The sequence below is a fragment of the Pantherophis guttatus genome, chromosome 8 (genome assembly GCF_059756535.1).
Source record: "Pantherophis guttatus breed Tessera chromosome 8, ASM5975653v1, whole genome shotgun sequence".
NCBI classification, from domain to species: Eukaryota; Metazoa; Chordata; class Lepidosauria; order Squamata; family Colubridae; genus Pantherophis; species Pantherophis guttatus.
In genome coordinates this window covers 31,556,263-31,576,675 of record NC_142070.1, presented here as the reverse complement: position 1 = coordinate 31,576,675, position 20,413 = coordinate 31,556,263, and the positions used below count along the sequence as shown (strand labels likewise).

Here is a 20,413-nt window from a genome sequence, read left to right as displayed (position 1 = left end):
TGTTGATATAGAGCAAGAAAAGTGTGGGATCTAAAACGCTTGCGGAACACCACTGTTAACTATGCAGGATTAGACAGCAAGTTCCCTATTTTGACTTTCTGCAGTCTATTAGACAAGAAAGCAGAAATTCACTTGTGCAAAGGTCCAGAAATGCCATAAGAATTTAATTTCAACAGCAGTTTATCATGTACTACTGTATCAAAAACCTTACAAAAATCTATGTAAATTGCATCTACAGCTTTACCTTGATCAAGACATGTAGTCCAGATATTTTTACAGTGCAAAAGTTGTAAATTACAGGATGGGTTTTTCCTAAAGCCAAAATAGCAAGCTATTTGTCTCTAAGTGGTGAACAATTGATTGGTTTATGATTGATATCATAACTTTGCATGAAACACAATACAAAGAAATTGATCTATAATTTTCAACTGAACTAGGGTCACTCTTTTTAAAGATTGGTATAACTATATCTGATGACCATAGATCAGGCAGAGAACTAGTTTGAAACGATACTTCAAAAATTGTACACAAAGGTTCAGCTAAAACAGTAGCAAGCTTTTTCAAGAAAAAAGCACATGATCCATCTGGATTGGATATTTGTATTAAATAATAATTTTTCGTTTCAAAACTGCCATCTTTGTTCTTTTAAAATATATTGCTTCAAGTTTTATTATGCTTCAAAAGCACAACACTAAACCCCATGGAGTACATTTTTATCCCTATTTATTCAGAAGTTATAACATGTTATGTCAATGCACCTTACTCTATATGAAGAATTCTTAGGATTCAATTTTATTTTAAAAAGCAAACAAATTCATATACTAAATAGATACAATCCTCAAAACTTCTCACTTTCTATTAAATTGTCATCTTATATAATAAAATGCAAAGACCCATATATGATCAATTATCTGAAAATAAAATGATTTATGGTTAATATCAGAATGTACCTTAGGATAAGCTTCAATCCACTTTAAAGTAATCTTAATTATCCTATGCAGCAACATCATTTAATTTGAGGGGAACAATAAAACAGGATTAATGCTGGCAAGTAAACTATTATTTTCCTAAAGATTTTTACCAACTGGAAACATAATTGAGAATTATGGGAGTTGTAATCCAACAAATCTGTAGGGCATCAGATTGAATAAAGCAATGCTTTAAATTTTAACCCATATAAAAGCCCTAATCTACAAAACAAATTTAAGTAGAATTGTAGGCTTCTGGCACTCTGAATTGTAACATCCTTTTATTCGCAAAATTCCATTACCTATGAGTTCTGTCAAGAGAACATGAGCCCCACTGCTTTCATTAGTAACTGTAAGAAAACTTATCTTCAAGTATAAGAATTCCTCTATTTTTCATTATAAAACTGAGGTAAGGAAATATCTAAAGTTTCCAGTAGTCAGTTGCTTTCCTTTATACATGTCTGCTTCTATATAGCATTACCGTATTTTCCGGCGTATAAGACAACTGGGCGTATAAGACGACCCCTGACTTTTCCTGTTAAAATATAGGGTTTGGGCTATACTCGTCGTATAAGACTACCCCTCTTCCAACGCACACCAAATAAAAATTAAAAAAGATCAACTGGCTCACCCACAATGTAAAAGCAGCTGTGCTAGAGCCAAAATGGCCCCTGCAACAAGCAGGAACCTCACACAGCCACAAAAAGCCCAAAAAAACAACTTTCACACTTTACACATACAACACAACACAACTGGCTCACCCACAATGTAAAAGCAGCTGTGCTAGACCCAAAATGGCCCCTGCAACAAGCAGAAACCTCACACAGCCACAAAAAGCCCAAAAAAACAACTTTCACACTTTACACACACAAAATTCCACATACAGCTTTGTGAGATTTTGTGTGTTTGTGTAGCTAGAGTGAAACACTACAGAAACACACTAAATCTCAGACAGCTGCACAAATATTACTTTATTTTATTTTATTTTTATATGGAAACTAAATTTAAAACTTCCTAAACTTTAAATGGCTAGGTCTAAAAAAGAACAACTAAAAAAAACCCCAATTAACTATTTTTTTTAAAGCTCCCAAAGGGGAAAAAACTTACCCAATAGAACAGGGGTCTCCAACCTTGGCAACTTTAAGACTTGTAGACTTCAACTCCCAGAATTCCTCAGCCAGCTTTGTTTTGCTGGCTGAGGAATTCTGGGAGTTGAAGTCCACAACTCCCTGCCTGCTTGATTGCAGGCAGGGAGTGGCTTGCTGATGGAATGGATTCAGGCAAGCGAAGCAAGGCAAGCGTTGCAACTAGCAGCTAAGGTAAGCAAGCTGGAGGGGGAAAACTTTTTTCCTTTTACATGGCTCTGGCGATCCAACTCAGGCAAAATTAGCAGGCAACTCAGCTGGGATCGTCAGAGCTTGGATCGCCAGAGCCATTTAAGGCTCGTCAGAGCCTTTCAGGCTGGTCTGCCTGGTTACAGGAGAACGACACCCGGCGTATAAGACGACCCCTGACTTTTGAGAAGATTTTCATGTGTTAAAAAGTTGTCTTATACGCCGGAAAATACAGTAAGTGTAAAAAAGGCAAATGGCACTGTTGAAACAAAGAATTATATTTCTGTTAGGTTTTCTCTGAAGTCTCTGTCCTATTCTTCAAACATTTCCCGGACAGCAATATCAAACTATTAACACAGAAACTGAGTTTCCCAGAATGACCAAAAGAAAATTAATATTTCTTTAAAATGCAGAACATATTCATGTGTTTTAAATATATGCTTGTAAGTGTAAGTTATAAATATAAGTTAGTATTTCCACCCTAGTTTATTTTTCTAAATTTAAAAATGCAAAAAAATACCAAGGGTATATAGATGGGTCTTCCTGTCAGTATAAATTTTTTTCAGATCTACATCAGGTCGCTTGGCATGCTTTTCCTCATAATCCCCAGTCTTAGGATGTTTATGTCTGAAGATAAAATGTAGTTTATAATCTTCTCCACATTTATCTGGCCCAAACATAATTGTGTATGATGTTTTATCATAGAAATATTCCTGTAGGATAAAAATGAACAGAATATTTTGTTTGTAAGAAAAATACTCTGCAACAAAAAAGATTGGCACTAATTAGAGCTTGATATCTCGTTATTTTAAATGATATTTAAAAGAATGTTTTTAGAAATTAGTAGCATTTCTTTAGTTGTGACTCATAACAACAAAACGGAAAAAACAATACATAATTGATAATTAATGTTCAGAATGAGACCTAAAAAGGTAATTATTTGATCTTCTGTGTTTGCAGTTGCATAGGAATTTCCTGCTGCTAACCATCCTCTTCCAAAAATAGGACTCTTGCAAGAAAAAAAAGTGGCTGAAAAACAGCCAAATGTTAGCAGCAAGCAGAAAATAATAATTTGATTTGGTTCTAGAGATTTAAAACTAACCTTCCAATGAAGGCTTCCAAGGTTCATTGTGTAAGCATAATAATTCACTCAAAAATGAAAAAAACAAGACCAAGGTTCTAGTGGGAGAAGAAACTAGTAAAACTAAGACTGAGTCTGAAAATGGGCTGGGTCAGAGAACACAGGCTACAGAAAATTAGATTCCCCCAGTGCCTCCATTCAAAAGAGGAAGTCAGCCAACATCTTGGAATATTGGTGAATGCTTCATTCTAAGTTCCCTTTTTCCCAGTTCCATGACCCAGAGGAGAACAAATGGAAATCGTTTTGTGCTTCCTAATGCAGCAGTCCTCAACCTCTCCGGCTTTACAAATTGATGAGGGAGGAGAAGGGATGGTTTCATACAAATGGCGGGAAAGCACATGTGCTTGCCCGCTGCATGTGCAAGGGGAGCTACATGCATGTGTGTGCTAACCCGCCATTTTCACGGCCAATTCTGAATGGGTTTCAGCCCAGGGATTGGAGACCTCTGTCCTAATGCACATATACATTCAGAGATGCAATACAAGTACAGTATATAAACATAGAGAAACAACGGGTCACATTAATACCCAGAAAAAGTACATGTCTCTCCCTTATGGCCACTTGTGATAAAGTACTGGAACGAATTTCAGAAGCCATGCTTAACATGCTTTCCTTTTCTTGTTATAATTATATGACATATCAACAACATGTGGCAGTTAGTTTAAATATTAATAGATTAAAATGTGAGTTCCTGTATTTTCAAATCCTAACTCAAATTCTACAATAAATTAACACAAAAATAAGAAATTTCAGTTAATAACAGATTATTCAAATGTATCTTTGAAGGTCACTAATCTTCAACCAATGACAATATTTCATCTTAATTATCCTTGTAGAACTATTACAATATTGAAATTGGGATAGGCAAGAACTACGTAAACTTAACTTCTTGGGAAACAGGTGGGATATGTTAGATTACTATTTTTCATTTTATAGTGATGCCAGATGAACCTTTTATATTCTGAACCTTTTTATCTACAATTTCAAACCTGCTGATTGGTATCATTTTATCTTTTCAGATCAAATTTAGTTTAGTTTTCTGTATTTGTATTACAGTTTTATTTTTCCTTGCAAACTGTTGTTATCAGATTTTAGTAATAATTTGTGTCTGGAACTCTGCACTTTGATATGGCCCAAGGGCTAATCAATAAATTAAAGTAAAAAAAATAAATATTTGTATTACAGTTTTATTTTTCCTTACAAACTACTAAGAATATGACTGAAGGATGAGAAAAAAATAGCCATAAGCAGCAAACATTAATGAAATATATATATATATATATCAGGCTAGTGTATGCTGATTTACTAAAAAAATAATAAAAATTGAGGTATGTAAGTTATCTATCATAGGAAGTGGTGCCTGTCTGTGTATGAACCTCAGTAATAAAAACTGATTATAACTACTGAAAGTTTGGAAGTTTTCCTTCCAAATACTGCAACATGACGGATCAAATAATCTCTTGCAGTTACTACGTACCAGATCCAAATCGTCACTTTTGGATAGAAGTTTAACATATGCACCACCACAATCAATGCCATCCTGAAAGTTCACTTCATATCTGCATAACAGAAACAAATTAATACTCTTTTGCAGATAAATATTAATTAATTTTCTTCTTTAGCTACCAGTTCCCAGTTACTTCAGGCACTGTGTCATGCAGTTTTTAGCGTCAGTTAGTACCTGTTTTTCTCCCTGTGACTGACCTAAAATTTTTTAAATTTGTTTTGAACATTTAAAGTAACATATTAATCTTGTACTCTTTTTATACCAAAAATAATTACAGTGCGTTTTGAAAACCAGATGCTAGAAGTGGAGGGGCATTAATATTATTATTATGGTTCATTGCACATTAGATGTTTAAACCAGATTTAGCAATTTTATCTACCTATGGAGTCCTTCTCAAGGACCTGAGATAGGCAGCTGTTGTTTGATAGGCAGGAATTGTCACAGGATATATTATTATTACAGTTGGTTGCACAATCAGTCAGATATTTAGACTGGATTTGGCATATTTATTCACCTATCGAGTGTTGTGGTTATTATCATTATTTCACATGTAAATATATACTTACTGAACTATTAGTGGTGTATTGTCAAAAAGAAATGGCTTTGTTAACATAGTTGATATTGCATGATGTTTTGCTACTGATTTTAGTACCAATCCTCTGTCACCAGGCACCATGTTTTCTTTTAATGGTTCTATTTCCCATCTTCCTAAGTGAGATAATACAGCAAGAGAAAAGCAAAAAAGTAAAATTTTACAAACACAACTATGAGAAGAAATGTGTCTGTCTGTCTATCAACTATCTATCATAAAAATAAAAAATAAACTCCAATGAATACAAATACCATGTGCCATCAATCCACCAACTAGACAAAGAGCACCTTTCTTCTCTGTAAAATGGAACAGATAAGTCATCAAAGCCTTCCAGAATCCAAAAAGGTATAAGGTTGACCAGAGATCTGCCCATGATTAGGGCCAAAATTCAATGTCTCTTATATTCAAATTGTTACATTTGTTCCTGTATGGAGAATTAGTGCAGAGAAAGCGCCTCAGAGGGAGACCACAGCTGCGATATAAGGATATCTGCAAGAGGGACCTAAAGGCCCTGGGAATGGACATTAACAACTGGGAAACCTTGACCTCCGATCGTTCAGCTTGGAGGCTAAAGACACAGCATGGCCTTCTCCAATTCGAAGAGACACTTGTTCGGCAGGCTGAGGCAAAAAGGCAGTCCCGGAACCAGTGAAATCTGGGGGCTGAGCAGGAGATAGAATGTATCTGCCCTCAGTGTGGAAGGGATTGCCACTCTCGAATTGGCCTTTTTAGTCACACTAGATGCTGTTTTAGGACCTCTTTCCAGAGCACGATACTATAGTCTTTTGAGACTGAAGGATGCCAATGAAGACATTTGTTCCAAGACAAAAGCCAGATCTTGTGTATGATCTCCCACATGTGCCAGACAGTAAGTAAATTGAGTCAAATCTATTATTGTCATGGCAGCCATGAACTTAGGGCTATTTCAGACAAGGGGAGGAAAAATTAAGACTCCCAATACTACCACCTTAGCAATCAGACTGAGCAGCCTTGGCAAGAATGCCACAGTGCACTAGGAGTAACAGTATAAAAGCAGTCAACCCAGCTAGTTCTTCTAGTCCCAATTTACAAATAAGGAATTGCATTCAGTAATGCCTCTTGATCCCAACATAATCTCACATATGACAAAAGGAATCCCTCATCCCCTCAGAATATGCCCAATCTTAATTTGAAATCTGGATGGATACATTTATGACAAAGATCCTTTGTCCTCCTCCACCATCCAGGTTTTGAAAGTAGAGGCCAGATCAACCCTCTCATCCATAATCAAATCATGGATGAGTAACGTTTTCCTTCAGACAAGCCTGGCATTAAATAGCAGCAATTCTTGGATTCTAAATTACCTGGAACCTCGTTCCCCAGTATGAAAAGTGAGAACTGGAAGGGAGGAAATCATACAAAGATGTCAAACCCACTTACCCTAAGTGAAGCCCAATCACTCTTTTCTGCCATATTTCTCTTAGCTCATGACAAGTACCATTTTCTACTTCTGGAGAAGCAATGTTAGACTTAAGACAACTCTGTAGAGAGCAAAGCCAATGGCTGCAGTAGAAAGAGGAGTTGGTGAAAGGATTGGTTCCTCAGGATTTTTCTTTAGAGCAAGTATGGGCTGGAATTACCCACAAGTGCTCCATACAGAGGCTCCCCATGAGGAAACCGTAAGATGGCGGTCTTCAGTGGGTTTTAGTGCTCTGGGAGTCCGAGGGGGGGGGGAGATCTCAACTAAGTGACAGATCAGCATCTTTAGAAGAACACTGAGTTCATATACTTCCTTTCTTAACTACCTTAGGAAACTGCTTGTTAATGGCTTTATAGAAGTTAAGAAACTTGAGAAAAGGCTGGTTTCATTACATCCAGGTGAATTTCCTTCTATCTAAGAAAAAAGTTTTACGCACGTTTAAGGACTTTAAAAAGAAAAAAAAATGAATTAACAGCAAAAGAATAATTAGAATGTTGATTTTGGAAAGTTATAAACAGATTAATGGGATAGATGTATTAAAAGCTATTTCTTATGGCCTATTCAACTTTTTACAAAAATATATATGAAGATTTTGAAACTAACCGTAAGAAATCTTCCCATTAAAAAAAACCCACATATAATAAGAGGGAACTTTGAAGGTTGACTAGAGGAAACCAGACACAGCTAAAGATTACAATTAAAAGAGAGGCAACCTATTAATATAATGCAGCAATATTTATTTGACTGTGGAAGAATTCGAGGATATTTGGGGAAAATGCACTAAGAAATGACTCTTGTTTGCTATTACAAAAATAGGTTTAAAAGAGGCTATAGAAGAGGTGCAGATTTTATTGGACAAAATAGAGACCGGGGCTGATTTCAATATGGATTTGAAAATAGATTTTAAAATGCCACATTACAAGAATGATACGGAAAAAGATGTCACACTGGATTTGCAAATGAAATTGGCCAATATCGTACTAATTAAAGGGAACATACATAGGAATAATAATAATAATAATAATAAACTAGAAGAGTAACTTGGATAGCTTTCTTATATTGGAATTACAAAAGAGACATGCTAAACTACAGTGAAGGAATTTCTGAGTGGAGACAAAATGCATTGTCAGAAGGAACTGTTTTTGCTTTTAATCTTTAACTATCATCTTGTGAGCCCATAAGTATACTATTATGATAAAATGATTGAGAAAAACCAGAAGTACTACAAGTACAACCTGCCATGGTGCAATTTGTATGGAATTTTAATTAACAATACAACAAAGAATATACATGAGAAGTACTAGACGTTGAAACAAAATATCCAAATAAACTTGCACAAAGCAAATAATTCATTAATAATAAGAAGTTTATTTCTTACCATCATACTTTGCAATATTTTCATCTGTATCCTCCTTTTTGGTCTGAGATAAAACCCACCTATTTAAAAAAACAGCAGCACAACCAGATCATACAAATTCCAGGAGGTTCAGACTGTCATTTGTAACTCATTTAAAGTTTGGTCTCACCTATATATGGGTAAATTTGAAATAACCTAATTCTGAGGTGCTAGAAAAGTTTATATCAATTCAGATTACAACACTGGGGGCAGGGGGAATAAATGTTTCTCCTTAATACAAAAGATAACCCTAACAAGTGAAAACTATTAATGAGAATTAAACTGAAATTGTACTCTGATCACTCAATAACTAGTTTTCAGTAATGATTTAAATTATTCATTTCAATGCATAAAACAATAAAACTGCAATATGCATTCATGATAAAATAATAAAAATTAGAAATTATCCACAAGCAACCATTCCAACTAGCTACAGTAGAGGGAGATATAGGTCACGGGTTTCTCTTTCCTGGATTGGCAAAAGACCAGGTGCTTTTTAATTCCTTCTATTCCTGAACTAATTCTATTCAAACTGCAATTATAAAAAAAAAAATAGAAATCTTAAGAACTAGTCAATGACTTATTTCGTTACATTTTTCCCCATTTCAATTTGTTCAGCATTGGGTATCTTATAATGTAAAACACCACACAACACAAACACCACATGACTGATCCCCAAATAATTACTAATTTTCAGATATAATAATAAATAATCAACATGAAATCATAGGATCATTCACAGAGATGCAGGTCCTGGCATAGCACTAGAATAAATACCATATTCTTCTAGATTTACAGCTGATTTTTAAAATGGAAACTTCTGGGCTCACTCAAAAAGCTCAATTTTACATTTCTTTGCCTGTTTTTCCTGAAATTAATGCTGTATTATTTATCAGTGTATATAAATTGCCTTATGGATTCTGAGAATAGTATAGCTCCTATAAATAGGACCTTTTCTTATTTTTGGATTCAAATGTTTCTTCCTTTAGAGGAAAGAAATACAAAAATATTTCTACAGCTTTCTGACATTTTTAAAACGCAAGGACTTTCCTAATGTATTTTTCTAAATAGCAGTTTTTCATGACTGTTGATATAAATAGTAAAACTACATGTTTGAATTTGAGCAAGAATAGCTTTGAAGAAAGTTATGTTTATATAATTCCAAGTTTCATGTCATAACTCTATAAAAAGGTGTAGATTTAGAGAATGGTGTTATTATTATTCCATTATTGTTCAATTGTTAAATAATAGTTGAAGAAAAAATGTTGATTACAACTGAAAAGTAGGTAGTTCACAAGCAATCCATTTTAAAATGCTTTTTAAATATCAGATATCTACAAAGTGAAAAAATAAATCTAATACAATTATTTCAGTATATATTGCTACTCTGCATAGTTTTATCATAGTTGATAAATGTTATAAATAAAAACAATGAGTTAATAAATGAACAGAAATATTTTAAATCAAATGTGATACAACAATCCTTAGGAGTTTATGCTTCTGATACTTATTTTATTCAATTGCTTCCAACTTTTCATAACCCAATTGTTGTAATTTTGTCAGGAATCAGGATCATTTGTCAGTAACTACTTGAGTTCTTGTAACCTTATGCTTGCATAACTAGTGGCACCATCAAGCTACAATCTCTTCTGTTAGCTTCTTTTTTGATTGCCTGTGATTTTTTTTCTAGAGAGTCCAATCCAGTGAGATTATTTTAAATTGCTTGGAATTATGTGTCCCAAATAGTTAAGCTTCAGCTTCATTATTAGGCTTCCAGTGAGCAGTGAACTAACATTGGATGATTTGCTTTTATTTGGGTCCAATGTATTGCTATTTTCTCCAGCTTCAAAATCCAAAGCCCTGGATTTTTCCTTGTTCGGCCTTTCTGGTGGTCCAGCTTTTCTAGCCATATATTCAGCTGGAAAAACCAAAATCCTGATGATACATACCTTTGTCAGTGTCTTTGCACTTTTAATATTTTATCTTGTCCTAACCCCTTTTCCTCATGGCTGCAATCACTATTCCTAGAAAGACAAAATCTGGCACTACTTTAATTTTTCCATTTACTTGTATTGGGCTGAGATTGTCCGTTCATGAAATATATTTTTAATATAAAACAGCAGATTGACTTTTTCACTTCTTCCACCTTTAAGAAGGCATTCCTTAAATTTACTTCAGTTTACTTATTGAAATTGTAACATAATCTTATTGTATTTGCAGGTTGTAGAGATTTCTCCTAGCAATTTTAATTCCAATTTCTTCTAATCCAGCATTAAATATTATACAAAGTTGGTGCCATGGGCATTTTCAGGAGATTGTTATGTTCATTATTCCGTTCATCCTAGCAGACATTGGTTATGTTCATTATTCCGTTCATCCTAGCAGACATTGGTTATTGATGCATTATTTTTCCAAATCTGAATCACATATTTGTTCTGTATTCTGTTTTAAATATTGTTTCCGATCAGTTTATAAATTCTTCAATAGGCAGATGAGTCAATCCAGTACAATATACTGCAATCTGAAGCCAAAGACTTTGTATAACCAATAAAGCAAAAATGTTTCTTTAGATATACTTGTAATTTCCATTATCACCAGATATTAGCGATATGATTTCTGATGCCTTTGCATCTTCTGAATCTAGCTTGTATTGAATTTGGTATTTGATAAACTGGTATTTTTTGGTATTTGCCCACTGCTGTGTTGTCATACATATTTCTGAAATACATGTAGTGCTTTAACTGTATTATCTTATAGGTTTCTAATCAATTTGGTGTTTTCATCAATTCCTACAGCTTAGTGATTAGCAATATTTTCTAGGACCTATTTAACTTTGCTTTCTAAAATGTCTAATACTAATTCAATGATCAAGCCTTCATATGTATCATTAATTTGGGAATTTTATATGAATCCATTGTTTTTGCATATATTCTCGACATCTCTTTATATATTTTTCTCCTTTCCCTTCCTTATGCCTATCTTTGCATGTAAGTTTTTCTTAATTTTTGAAATTTTTAAGAAATAAACCTCTTATCCTTCCCATTTTATTATTATCTTTGATTACTTTTTTTTACAGGTCTGAAGCAGGGGTGGGTTCTACTTACCTTTACTACCAGTTCGCAATGGGAGCGCACGCATGCGCAGAAGGTTCTGCACATGCGCAGATCATCAATTATGACATCCGGGCGGGTGGGCAGAGCCTTCTGCCACTTTTACTACCGGTTCTAAAGAACCGGACAGAACCGGTAGCAACCCACCACTGGTCTGAAGGCTGTCCTTGGGCAATGTTAAAAAATGACATTTTTGAATTTTAATTTAATTTTTATTTTTTTAATATTTTTATATTAACACCACTAATGACAATTTGTTGGAGATGAGGACACTGTAACAATGGCAAGGGGTAAAACTGGTGCCAAGACTTAATTGTGCTATAATCAAGCAGACTGGGAAATAGGCTTAAGAAGCATCATAGTTTCATTTATCTTCATAATATTTTTATTTACTAAAAAAAAACTCGCTTCAAAACATGTGAGCAAGCTGTAACTATTTCTAAGCAGCAAGCTGTAAATTATCCATCTAAACTGCAAATATTCATGACTTTAGGGTTTTTGTTGAGAAGGACTTACCCGGACAATATTGCATCATCAAAGGTTTCAGTAAAGTACACTTCTCCTATAGGCGCTGGTGTTTTGTATACAACCTACCAAAAATTTACAAAAATTATAACAAGAAGTAGAATCAGTTCAGCACCTACAAGTGAATACATTAAAAGTGCTAAAAGAAAATTAAATATCTGTACATTATCAATCAAGAACTTCATTCCATGAGATAAATTCATGTAAGGCATTCAGCAGCAATAGTTTTTACACAATTTGGTTTTTTATATATGTACAGTTGGTGCATTTACCACACAATTATAATCTAAGTTTTATATTTCTAATTTATTTATAAATGCTTAGTTTTAAAAAATAATGAATATGACTTCTCTAGATAAGACAATAAGATATACATCTGATTTAGACTCATAAATTGATTTATTGATTTATGCACAGCATGATTTTACTTCTCAGGACTCTGTGAGGATAAAACATTATTGGTAACAGGTCCGCTGCATTAAAAACAGGACAATATTATAGGCCTGTCACAAGAGAATATATATAAAAACAAAAGAATCAAGAAAATCCGCTACTATACGGCATAGTTTATGACATTCTATAGCACCAAAATGAATTTAAAAAGAAGTAACGTGTTGTGTCTGAATAAACGTCCAGGAATTTATAACATTCTTGGTATTTTATTATTTCTAAAAGTCATAATAAATAGAACAGTAAACTGTACAGACAAGTAGCTATAATTTTAAATTTTAATTTATACATAAAAATGTTACCTCCATGGAGGATCTGCCTGTCTCAGTGTTAGTGTCTTCTGAACTTTGGTCAAAATTTTCTACTTCAACTTCTGGATCTTCAGATTCTGCACTTACTGAACTTAATAGTAAGAGACTCAGACATAACAAATCCCACTGATGTTGCATTCTGACAACCTGTAAAATGGATTTATGACAAATGTATTATTATTATTATTTTTTAAATCAGGTGTTTAAAGATTTAGATAAATCAAACAAAGCTACAGCTGGAAGTTTTTGCTTTTATCTTTTCAGACAACTAAAATAAATTAATCTAGTTGCTGAAGCTGCAATGTGAACATAGGCATAAGGAAAGAAGTGTTTCATAACAGAAACTCCAATTTCTTTATTTTCCAATTAGAAAAATTATGAAGTTTCTTATATAGCAATAGCACTTAGACTTATATACTGTTTACAGTGCTTTACAGCCCTCTCTAAGCAGTTTACAGTCAGCATATTGCCCCCAACAATCTTGGTCCTCATTTTACCGACCTCTAAAGGATGGAAGGCTGAGTCAACCTTGAGCCAGTCAGGATCGAACTGCAGGCACCAGCAGTCAGCAGAATAAACCCGTAGTACTGCATTCTAACCACTGTGCATATGGCTCTTAAAAATATATTCATTCTTAGTGTAATACAAAACCCACCAACATTATTATTCTCAAAATAATTTTAATTGTATCCAAGTTTAACTGTCATCCATATATATGACATGCTAGAATGCCTGCAATTGATCACAGAATATTTGCATGTGAATCTAATTCACTACTACCCTGGCAATATGCACACACAGTATGTCACAAAAGTGAGCATACCCCCTCACATTTTCTAAATATTTAAGTATATCTTTTCATGTGACAACACTGAAGAAATGACCCTTATCAACAATGTAAAGTAGTGAGTATACAGCTTGTATAACAGTGTAAATGTGCTCTCCCCTGAAAGTAACGCAATACAAAGCCATTAATGTCTAAATTGCTGGCAACAAAAGTGAGTACACCCCTAAATGATAATGTCCAAATGGGGCCCAAAGTGTCAATATTTTGTGTGGCCACCATTATTTTCCAGCACTGTCTTAACTCTCTTTGGCATAGGGTTCACCAGAGCTTCACAGGTTGCCGCTGGAGTCCTCTTCCGTGAGGACGATGTCACGGAGCTAGTGGATGTTAGAGACCTTGCGCACCTCCACCTTACGTTTCAGGATGCCCCACAGATACTCAATAGGGTTTAGGTCTGGAGATATACTTGGCCAGTGCATCATCTTTGCCCTTAGCTTCTTTAGTAAGGCAGTGGTCGTTTTGGAGGTGTGTTTGGAATCGTTATCTTATCATGCGTCCCAGTCTCCGAAGGGAGGGGATCATGCTCTTCTTCAGTATGTCACAATACATGTTGGCATTCATGGTTCCCTCAATGAACTGTAGCTCCCCAGTGCCGGCAGCATTCATACAGCCCCAGATCATGACATTCCCACCACTATGCTTGACTGTAGGCAAGACACACTTGTCTTTGTACTCCTGGTTGCCATCACACACAATTGACACCATCTGAACCAAGTAAGTTTATCTTGGTATCATCAGACCACAGGACATGGTTCCAGGAATCCATGTCCTAAGTCTGCTTGTCTGCAGCAAATCGTTTGCGGGCTTTCTTGTGCATCATCTTTAGAAGAGGCTTCCTTCTGGGACGACAGCTCTGCAGAACAATTTGATGCAGCGTATGGTGTATGGTCTGAGCACTGACAGGCTGACCTCTCACCCCTTCAACCTCTGCAGCAATGCTGACAGCACTCATACATCTATTTCCCAAAGCCAACCTCTGGATATGATGCTGACCCACGGGCACTAAACTTCTTTGGTCAACCATGGCGAGGCCTATTCTGAGTGGAACATGTCCTGTTAAATCACTGTATGGTCTTGGCCACCGTGCTGCAGCTCAGTTTCAGGGTCCTGGCAATCTTCTTATAGCCTAGGCCATCTTTAGGTAGAGCAACAATTTGTTTTTTCAGATCCTCAGAGAGTTCATTGCCATGAGGTGCCATGTTGAACTTCCAGTGACCAGTATGAGAGAGTGAGAGCGATAACACCAAATTTAACACACCTGCTCCCCCTTCACACCTGATACCTTGTAACACTAATGCGTCACATGACACCAGGGAGGGAAAACGGCTACTTGGGTTCCATTTGGACATTATCACTTAGGGGTGTACTCACTTGTGTTGCCAACAGTTTAGACATTAATGGCTATGTGTTGCATTATTTTGAGGGGACAGCACATTTACACTGTTATACAAGTGTTGTGGCCTGCCAGCGGCCAGCAGAGCTGGCAGCAGATTCGGACAGTGAGGAGGTTGAGGAGGAATGTGGGCCAATCCTGGAGTCTGGGGAAGGCTTGGACGAGGGCTCTGTATCAGAGGCAGAGAGGGACCAGGGCCATCTGGTAGTTAGGTGCTGCCTCCAGAATCTGACATCAGTGAGGCAGAAGAACAGTGTGAGCCTGTTCCCAGTGTATGCATGCGCAGAGCTGCCAAAGGCAAGAAGAATTAAGAAAAAAAGGGCGACTCAGGAGTAAGGCTTGGAGATGATTGACCCCTCCTATAAAACATAACAGAGGAGCAAACAGATGTGTGCCTTTGCAGGAAGCAATTAGTTCATATAGTCAATTCAAGCTCTGAGAAGTCCGTTTGACTCTGTGCTCTGGTTGGCCTTGCAAAACTAATTGAAAATTAGGTCTCTGGCAGCGTTTCAAGGAAGATAAAGGTGGGTGCTTATCAACATTACCCTGAAAGACTGTCAACTCGAGCAGACATCTGTCGGAATCTTCAGACTTTGTGAATCATTACGGACTGTGAATGACCATAATTCACAACCGCCTCAATAAAAGAGGTTTTTTGGGACTCAGATTGTGATTTATGCTTTCTCATGAAGCCTAGGTCAGAACAACAATCTATGTACTCACTACTTTATATTGTAGCCAAGTGTCATTTTTTCAGTGTTGTCACATGAAAAGATATACTTAAATATTTACATAATGTGAGTAGGTTTACTCACTTCTGTGATATACTGTATATATATACACACAATATAATGTGGAGGATGAAAACAGACTAGAAAAATATTCTCTTCCAAGCTCTATGAACTATGATAAGTTCAGAAATAGTATAAATGGAATGAGTACTGTATAGTGAAAGTTTGTACGATAATGAAAAGACCCTCTACTACTAAAATATGAAGTTAGGTCAACAATGTGGTCATTATCAAGTCAGAAGGCTAGACGAATTGAGATAATATGGCAAGCAAATTACAGAAGAATCTGAAAAAAATCTAATCAAATTATGCCAGCAAATCTAAAGAAATGCCAACAAACTAGAAATGGTCAAAGAAATGTCAGAGAAAGAGATGTTAAAGAGTATGTAACTCATTAAACAAAATCCTTAATTTCACATGTAAGAAAAGAATGTTTAGGATCATTCAATGAAGATTATAGCCCTACATGGGAGCTGCCCAATATTCAATATGACTTTAGATAAGACCAGAGAACATGATGCATTATTGCTAATGCAAGTTGGATAATTTAGAAAAACAAAAAGAAAACAACACATGCTTCCTTGGTTATACAGGTAGTATAGCACAATTGGGATCAGAATTTCTGTTGCTAAGCAAGGCAGCTCTTAAGGGAGTCATGTCAGATTTCAAGAGCAGTCTGGTCAATCCATCCTCATTTTAATTGTAGAAGCAAAAATATCTCAAATGCATACAAGCTAGCTCTGCAAAACTAAAAAGGAAGGAAAATGTCATTTTAAAAAAAAATAGCATTAGAACAAATTTTACTGTTCAATATATTCAGAAATAAATCCTATGGTACTATTATTTCCAGGTAAATAAGATAGAAAACTGGAAACTATATTAATAATAGGAGGGGTTGAGAAGAAATAAAACATATGTAAAAATAAAAACAGACCTAGCCACATACAAAAAACTAAAGCCCCTCCCTTTTTTTGTAACATTTACCAAATTAATTCAAGTTTAAGGCAATTCCAAATGGTCAGCCTTCAAGCACTACCTGTGACTTCTACAATTAAAATGAGGACGGATTGTCCAGACTGCTCTGATTTCCAAATAGGTAAATATACCAAGAATTAATGGGAGGGAACATGCTTGTGAATCTACAGCATCTACAGCATTTGTAGAGATCTACAAATGATGAGTACTTGCTCTTCCTTGCCAACAACTGGTCACTGAGAACTAACAGTGTAACAGTGATTGTTTGCGGGCCAGCAACAGGTAGATGTCTCAATCAGTGATTGAAGACATACTATATAATGGAGGAAAACAGAAAACACTGTTTCTTTGACAGCAATACTCAGTATTTGAACATAAGATTTTTTCACAAATGAAAGCAAATATACATGTCCCAGGATAATGATGCAAGATTGAATTTCGATCGAATTTGGCCATGTAGGTACAAAGATAGTCAGGGAAATGACTGAAGCCTGGGAAACGGGCCCCTTGTCAGTTAACAGGAGTGCTGAATTACCACCAGCTTATCAAATACTTAGGAGCCGAGGGCTTGACAGCACAAGAAAACAACAGCCAATCAATCGCCAGCCATCAACACACCAATCAGCCAGCAAGAAAGCACCACATAAACACGACTCTCAAAACAGTCCAAAGCACATATTTCAGTAGAGAGAAATTCCCTGAAGTTGGGCTCCAGCATGAGTCCGAAAGCTCGGAAGAGTAAATATCTGGTCTCAGAGACCAACCCAAATTCGAACTCACATAAGATTTTTTTTTTTTTTTGGTAGAACTACTGTGATAATCAGAGTTTTCTCATAATGTAAAATATCAAGTCACAGCATGGGTAGAGACTTGAATCAATCTATATAGGATCTGAATGCTAATCAGAAAACTGATATCTGGGAATGAAATATCTTTTGTCACTATATACTGTAGATGTTCAGGTTTCTTTCCACCAAAATTTTAAAACAATCAGATGTGTACTTTAGAATGGGAAATGGGAAAACAAATCATAAAGAAGCAAGACTAATAGTACCTTAAAGAATAGCCATGCAAAATAAATATATTAATTAGGCACTTTCAAGCAAAAGTACAAAAAACTAGCAAGAAATGTAATTCAGTAGAAAAAGACAAGCTCTACTATCCTCATCATTAATTCAGTGGTAAATAAACGATAAATTAGAACAAATAATTTTCTTAACAATACTCAAAAAGTAGATGATTCAGATTTATTGAGAAATAAGCAGAATATATATTAACATAAAAATTTTTAGAGATAAACCTTCTCTACTTATTGCTGGTTCCTATTTTCAGAATCAAGGTAATCCAAGAAGTGGTAATTATTTTCTCATCTACTGTAAAAATAGTCCAAAACTATATCATTATAGTCTAGTCTATAGTACAAACATTTAGAGTATCCTGATTATCAACTCCATTCTTTTACTGAATTTTGCTCTGCTACCTGCAAATTTCTAAACCAACATTGGCCCAAAGAGATTTAAGCAGAAATACTTGGATTAGAAGATCACATATCTCCAAAGTTCTGTATCTTTTATAGTTCTATTTACAACCTTAATACTACTTTGCAATTCTGAAAACAGCACTACAATACAGGTAATCCTCACTTAATGACCCATCACTTAACGACTGGCTGAAATTAAATCACTACCAACTATTACAAAATGCCAGGTGCCCCCTATGTGCACATGATCACTATCTGGGTGCTTAAAAGCCTGTTTGGACTTGCAAATGGTTGCCAAGCGTCCTGTGATCATGTGATTGCCACTTACAATGTTCCCTGCTGGACTCCCCAGAAAGCCAATGGGGAAACTGGGAGGATAGGTTGCAAACTACTGCTGGGGGCTGGATGAAAGAGGTTCATGCTGTTTGTGCCTGCCTGAATTTTAGCAGCCATAATTCAATGCATGGAGCCCAAAATCCCTCTCTCCACTCCTGCAGGGAGCTTTGCAGAGGCAGGAGAAAAGGACACCCACCTCCATGCCTGCTTGGATCTCAGCAGCTGAAATTCAAGCATGTCCAGAGCCCAAAATCAATCTCTCCCTCCTCCCGCAGAGAGCTCTGCAGAGACAGGAAAAGAACTTCCAGCTCTGTGTTTGCATGAACTTCAGCAACCAAATGCAAGCAAGCATGGAGCTCCAAATCCTTCTACAGGCACAGAAAGGGACTCTGTTCGCTTAACTATCTGTGAGATCCTTTAATGATAGCAACAGGAAGCACACTGAGTGAAATAGTCATATGTGCATCTTGCTTAATGACTGCTTTGCTCAGAGACCAAGACTCTGGTTCCAACTGTGATCATTAATTCTAGGGCTACCTGTACATCTTTGTTTTGTTCAAATCAAAAGGTACATTCATTTGCAAATAACACATTCTCTATGCATGTCTAACAACTTCTTTATCTGATGAGAGTAAATTAATAAAGCAACTGTTAATCTGCTAGCTGATGATGTGTTTATCTTTTAGGGATACTTGCTTTATATACTAACTTACCTTATTCTATTATTGATATTTTAATTGAAAACAATTGAAAGCTTCTTTGCGAAGAAATTAAACAAAATTGTTTAAAATAATGTGAACTTAGCATAAATGCCCAACTTACATGTATACATTATTCTGGGTTCAGCAAACTATAAAGACAAAGGGAGACTGTACAGAAACAAGTTATCTAAAAAAAACCCAGCAATCTTGATTCCCATTGACATGGATGGTATACATCATTTATTTTATTTTTGGTAATTCAGTAATATGCATGCATCAAAAGAATTACAACACTGTAAAATAGTAATTTCCAGGCCAAGGAACTGAAAGCAGGGGGGGGGGGAATACAGAATGATTATTAATGGATGTTAGGTTTTTCCGAACCAGACCGACTGCACAATTAAAAGAGCAATAGATCCTTAATCTTAACAGGTTTTGGGGATGTGTTTATTTTGGTGCGTTCCTACCTAGGAGCTCGCTTCCCTCCTTTGTTTAGAATCACAGCAATTCCATGTTTGCTCGATGATGATAAACAAACAAGCAGAAATGAGCCGATTAAGTACAATTAGCCACAACTTCTCCCGCTTAAGCTAGGTAATTATGGAGACCTCTGATCGTCTCGGCTCCGAAGCCGCTGCAGGGGCAGCAACAAACCGCTGCCACCCGGGCTCCTTCTCCTCGGATACGAAAGCTAATTGGTGTTGATCTCCGCATCTGCCCCCAGGAGGAACGACTCTCCGCGGAGAGAGCCCGGTCTCCAGGGGGAAACGACTGGCGCCGCATCCCTTCGGAGCCACGGGGCGGACTAGGAGAGAGAGACGGGCTTAAGGCGAACTCCCTCACTATGTGCCACCTCTCTCCCTCACGCCGGGGAAGCGGAGGCCGAGGAGAACTGATCCAGGTCGCGCCGAGTAACGGCAGAGTAACGGCTGCGCCCGAACGCGGAGAGAGTAGGAGGGACGGCGGGGGCGACCCCTTCCGCGCGCCAAGAGGAGCTTAAGGGAGGGCAGCGCCCGCTTGCCGCCTTGCAGTTGGCTGGCTCAGCCAACCTCATCCGCCGCCAAAACCCAGAACCGTCCGCGGGACGCCCCTCCCAG

General features: G+C 36.4%; 1 protein-coding gene across 2 annotated transcripts in view; it reads right to left on the bottom strand.

The window, feature by feature from the left end:
* Positions 1–20,413, bottom strand: part of CLGN (calmegin) — a 33,290-nt gene that overhangs the window by 12,739 nt on the left and 138 nt on the right. Inside the window, exons 1-7 of one of the 2 annotated variants that reach the window (XM_034401361.3) lie at positions 19,784–20,360; positions 12,785–12,940; positions 12,024–12,097; positions 8,380–8,438; positions 5,517–5,658; positions 4,921–5,002; positions 2,823–3,015 (exon numbers count right to left, since the gene is read on the bottom strand). In XM_034401361.3, the coding sequence (XP_034257252.2) occupies positions 2,823–3,015; positions 4,921–5,002; positions 5,517–5,658; positions 8,380–8,438; positions 12,024–12,097; positions 12,785–12,931 (697 nt within the window). In that variant the 5' untranslated portion in view covers positions 12,932–12,940; positions 19,784–20,360. Of the gene's footprint in view, positions 1–2,822; positions 3,016–4,920; positions 5,003–5,516; positions 5,659–8,379; positions 8,439–12,023; positions 12,098–12,784; positions 12,941–19,783; positions 20,361–20,413 lie in introns of those variants that run through there. The other variant, XM_034401359.3, reaches the window with a different exon arrangement.